The sequence below is a fragment of the Microtus ochrogaster genome, linkage group LG9 (genome assembly GCF_000317375.1).
Source record: "Microtus ochrogaster isolate Prairie Vole_2 linkage group LG9, MicOch1.0, whole genome shotgun sequence".
Taxonomy (NCBI): Eukaryota; Metazoa; Chordata; class Mammalia; order Rodentia; family Cricetidae; genus Microtus; species Microtus ochrogaster.
Window position 1 is genome coordinate 31,884,288 of NC_022034.1, and position 5,594 is coordinate 31,889,881.

The 5,594-nt window shown below is 39.4% G+C and overlaps 1 protein-coding gene across 8 annotated transcripts in view; it reads right to left on the reverse strand.

Moving 5' to 3' along the window:
- The window catches only part of Fam184a (family with sequence similarity 184 member A), a 121,870-nt gene that overhangs the window by 33,222 nt on the left and 83,054 nt on the right, over window positions 1-5,594 (reverse strand). For 5 of the 8 annotated variants that reach the window (XM_013352423.2, XM_013352421.2, XM_013352420.2 and 2 more), the window contains exon 10: window positions 3,732-3,773. The exons of the other annotated variants lie outside the window; for them this stretch is intronic. In XM_013352423.2, coding sequence (XP_013207877.1) covers window positions 3,732-3,773 — 42 coding nt within the window. The remainder of the gene's footprint in view (window positions 1-3,731; window positions 3,774-5,594) is intronic. 8 annotated transcript variants of the gene reach the window in all.

The following is a 5,594-nucleotide window of genomic DNA, read 5'->3' on the forward strand; positions in this document are numbered from 1 at the left end:
GTAGGTGCCGTCCTCTGACCTCCACTCTTTAGCAATACTTTCTGAAAATAAAGGTTTCGCTCTCTTTTAGAAAATATGGCATTAAAGACAGAATTTTGTAGAGGTGTCAAAAAGAAAACATTAAAATACATTTCCTTTTTGTTTTAAATATGGGAGACGTCATCTCACCTCTCGGTGGAGCCTTTCGCACAGGCCCTGGGCCTTTACCATGTGTGTGTTGAAGCTGGTCAACATAAATACTTGAGCTAATCTAGGCATTTAGTACCTTATTAGTATTCAACTATGTGCAGATTGTATCTTTAACTCTAAAAGCAAACACTTTGAATTGAGGGTGCCTGGTGTGACAGGATTCCAACGCGGGTACAATATTAACCTACGTTTTTTGGTTTTCTTTTTTTTTTAATGCAATATTAGTTTTTTTCCCTTCTTCAATCTTTTTACAGGAATTAAGGAACATAAAATGTACACAAGCAACCTGCCCCCAAGACAAAGCAGGCTGAGAGATAAGAATGACGCTCAAGCTTAGCTCTGTCTCACAGTAATCTCTCCTGCTGCTCTGAGACTCTGGCTCAGCACAGCAGAATTGGGTCCAGGTTGACCAACAGGTTTGCTCCTAACTACTGGAGTCTAAGTGTGCACAGCATATGGTACACACTCTAGAGCGCATCAAATAAATCTCTGGCTGGAGATGTCACTCTATGGTAAAGAGCCTGATCTAGGTCTGTCTCAGTACAGTGACCTATTTGGTTTCGTAGAAAAGTCTGTCGTGTATCAGTGGACAGTGTTCATCAAATATAGATAACTTATCTGGTAAAATACTGACTTATATTTTACATATCACAATTTCTAGGTGGACACAGGACATACTTTAAAAAAAACCCAACAGTTTAGTATTTGCTGTTTGAAGCTGCTGATGGGGACATACATCCCAAGTGTGTTGGAGGAAAAGAGAACACCACTTTGGATACGGAGTGTTGAAGGGGTGCCAACTGCAGGTGTTGACAATGTGGCATTCCCAGGGCTAGCTGTGGGTGGCCTCCTCAGAATGAGAGCACTGGGCTTCATTTGAGAATGTTAATGACTTTCCCTTTAGAGAGAATGGTGAGTTTATGTTTTTATTTTTCTTCCCTCCAAAATGACATTCATAAGGTATAGATGGTATTCAGCTATGACTCATTATTTTTGTTCTGTCTGTAGTTTATGAGCCAGGGTCTCATATTACCTAGGCTGGTCTTGGATTTACAGATTCAGGACTGACATACACAGATGTTTTTCTCCCCACTCTTTTTTATTGTCAAAACTGTTATTATTATAACAGAGTCTCCTATATCACGGGTGATGGCCTGGAACTCCTGATCTTTCTGCTTCTAATGTAATGTGCTAAAATTACAGGCATGCCGAAGACCTTGCTAATGTTTTAAATGCTCCCCCCAAGCAGTCATATGCCTTGCCCTTCCCCCTTTCTTCAATGTCAGTTAGCAGAACTGTCAGATTCTGCTGGGATTAAGTCATGTCGCCATCTTGAAGAACACAGGCCCCTCTTTTACCACCAATACATAACTTGTTGAAAGTCATATCAGCTTAATTGTAAGGTATACAGTACCATACTTTCAAATACTAGCAACGCTGAAACCTGCTAACTTAGGCCTGGTAGAGAACAGTCAGAATAATTTTTAGTATGTCAATGACTTAGATACATTTCCATGAACAGTGATGGAAGGTACTAAGACAGTTAATCAGTTAATTATTTCTTAATGACTACTAATTTGCTATTATTAAAGGATGCAGGGAGAAGGGAAAGTAATAAATATTTCAGTTAAAACATATTTTAAAAAAGAATATATATTTCAGGTCATGAAATTATGGTAACTCTGAAAAACTTTCACTTGGCAATTCCAAGAAAGGGTTTCCTTGGAAAATCCTAAACTAAACCTAGCAACTAAGAGCCACAGCGACACTTCTTATTTTCCTGCAGATACTATAAAATATGTTCCCAGTTACTGCCTCAATCTTAAGCTAAAACAAACTAGTAAGCATCTATAGGACGTTTTAACAATCACTCATTTTTTTTAAGGAAGACCTATAGAGAGGCTGATTCTTGCTAAGAAAGGAACTTGGGAAGCCAGGCCAGCATATGGTGGGTGACAATGCCAGCCTGCCCAATGTTGTATGCTAACAGCTCATCTTGGTTATGGGTGATGAGGGTGAAAGGTGACCAGGGACAACTATGATGTCACATAGAGGGTTAAACATAATGAGGATTATTTGTGTTAATAACATCTCATGCTATTTTTTTTTTACTTAGAGAATGTATAAAGACGTTCCCATTGAGTTACTGATATACACTTAAAATAATGTCTGATAATTTAAGTCAGTGAGTGGATTTTTACTTAATTAGTACCTTTTTAACCACTAAGAGGAATAGTTATGTCGTCACAAATATTCTAAAGTACAATGTGATTCATTTAGAAAACGATCACATCTGGTTTATTATTTCTATCCCAATCAATAAATATGTCAAAAAATCTGGATTGATATTAGTAGAGCCCACACTGAAATGATCAAGTCAAAATTCTTATTCCATGTTATGAGATTTTATTGTTAACAATATCTTAATGTAGCTTTATCAAAATTGAGATAAACATCTGTTACTTATTTTAAAACATATGAAGAAAATTCTGCTGATCACAGTTATTTTCCAACTGCTTTTTATGTTGAAAAAAGTTGACTATGAAAAGCAAGTAAAACTTTCCTTTCTCAGGTAGTAGAAATTGAGACTATTAGCGTTTCACAGGACACATCTAGACTTGAACTTTGATCTGCCTGGGGAGGCACAGACAGGCTACATTCTGTTTCTAAGTGCACTGGAGGACAGCTGCAGCCCTGTCTGACACTCCAGGGTTGGGCGTCTCACAGAACAGCAGCAGAGACAGCACCAACTGCAATATTTTCATTCTCTACAACCTGAGGAAAGAAAAATCCACCAATAGCCGTTTTCCAAGAGAAGCGTGTGGACCTCTGCCTGAGATATCGAGGAATCAAGGAACTGATTCAGAGACATTCAACTCTGTAATCTTATCATGAAGGATAAGGTAGTAATGCATTTGATATGAAAGTAAATCTTATTGTTTTCCTTCATGTACAAATTATTTCTGAGTGGAAACACGGAATAATATTTTGAAGCTTAATTTTTTTACATGTGTGTCTACACAAAAGTAAAAGACAATACTTTTTCTAAGTCTTAGGGAGGGGATTTACATTATTTTGCTTTTCATGTGTTGAAAACTAGGACATTAAAATATAAAACACATTTAGCTATTATGAAATTTCAAATGCTTGTTCTTATTGAGTAGAGCCTATTGATACATTTTCCAAAAATAAACTTTTAACTCAAAAAATTTGCATTTATTTGCAGTTAATTATAATCAATTAGCTAATATTTTTCAAGAATATCACCATACCTTTCAAGGTTAACATTAATGAATTTTATGCATAAGACGAAAATCTAGCTTAGCTTCATCATAAAACACTTAGACAATATGGTAGATGTATGCACAACAACACACGAATGAATGGTTGAAAGTTAGACATTATTAGTACCCATATGCAAAAAAATCTTATTGTGTGCCATAATGTATTTTCGTATAAGTTAAAGCTTCAAAGCAGTGTTATTATGCAAAATTAAAGGTAGCACATGCCTTGTGCACAAACTGTAAGTGCCGCTCACTTACATTGTTGATAGATTTATGCAAAGCTTCACCCAGAGAGTGCCGCTATGAAAAAAAGATCACAGAAGAAAGGGGAATGTTCAGAAACCAACCAAGTGAGAGAAAGAGAGATTAAAAAAGGAGGGTGAAACATTGAACAGTAACTAGAACATGCTCACAAAAAACAGTTCTGAGAAGAAATTTGATTTAAGAAATTCAAGACACAGTGTAAATGATCTGCACACAGTCCCTAAAATGATCCGATAGATCTGGGGGTCAGTCTACTTACCTCTACGGGATTCTTAAGGTGAGGGGGTGAGAACCGAGGCCGGTGTAAAAGGTGATGGCTGCTGGAAGGAAGGCACAGAGGGCACAGAGCTACTGCTGCTCTAATGCTTTCCTAGCTATTCAAGTGCTGTGCGGCGCACGCGCGCGCGCGCGCGCACACACACACACACACACACACACACACACACACACACGGCTGCAGGGCATACATTCACCAAGGAACAGAAGAGAACCACAAAACAGCCTGGTTGTTTCGTATTACAACTCCCTTGAGATAAGTGTTGAGATAGGGAAACAAGAGATGATTTTTTTTTTTCGAGACAGGGTTTCTCTGTAGCTTTGGTTCCTGTCCTGGAACTAGCTCTTGTAGACCAGGCTGGCCTCGAACTCCCAGAGATCCGCTTGCCTCTGCCTCCCGAGTGCTGGGATTAAAGGCGTGCGCCACCACCGCCTGGCAAGAGATGGTTTTTATATCTTTTAAATTCTCTGTTCTAACATTAGTTTCATGAACTCCAATGTTTTCTAATGTCAAAAGGTTGACTACTAGGCTAGAGATCTGGCTCATAGGGTAAGCACACTTGCTACTTTTACAGAGGACCCAGGTTCAGGTCTCCAAACTCACATAATAGTTTTCAATTATTTGTACCTCCAATTCCAGGGAATCTGATGCCCACCCTCTTAGAGGCTCTGATGGCAGAAGCACACACATGGTATACACACCTACATGCACAGCAAAATACTCATACACATAAAACAACATGTTTTCACAAGGCTGACTATGCCAGGAAGGCTAAGATATTCCAGAACACAGTTTCCTAGAGTTGAAGGGTGAAAGATTGGATTTGACATTGAAGATCACTGACATACAGAGCTATGTACATCTCAAGACAATCTGGGGATCTTCAAAAACTATGGACTATATGTTTGTGTCCCCAACCCACACACTCCTCTGCTGACATCCCAACATTCGATGGGATAGTGTTCCAAAGCAGAACCTTGGGCAGGGATTAGGTCACAGGGACAACATTTTCATTAGTGGATAGTGTACTCATCAAGTTTCCCCAGAGGGTTTCCTGTGCCTTCCACTGGAGCACGGGCAGACAGTGGCTGTCTACAAACCAGGAAGCTAGCTCCTTGAAGTTGAATGTCCCAGCTTTCGAGCTGTGAGAAATGTTTACATTCAAAAGCTAACATCTACAGCATTCCTTCAGTATAGCCCAGCCTAACCCAGGACTATTGGCACCAAGAAGTGAGGGTGCTGTTCTAACCTAGAAATGTGGAAGTGGTTTAGGATAAGGTACTGAGAAGCCTGTATTAGTGTGGGCCTAGTGGTGGGGCGCAGAAAGAAAGTGGACAGGTGCAGAAAAGTGCCAGTCATCTTAGGAAACACTAAAGGAACGCTGGGAAAATAAAAGGTTGGTACAAATAAGGACAGTAGAGCCATCTGGAAAAGGTCTCAGGTGGAAAAGACCTACAGGGCTGAAAACTGGAGGAAAGGAAATCCTTCACACAAAGAGGCCACGACCTTTGCTGAAGGCGTCTGTCTGTATGTGTCCATGAGGAGAATAAAGAATAGAATTTGAGCAAAGAAACTGGAGA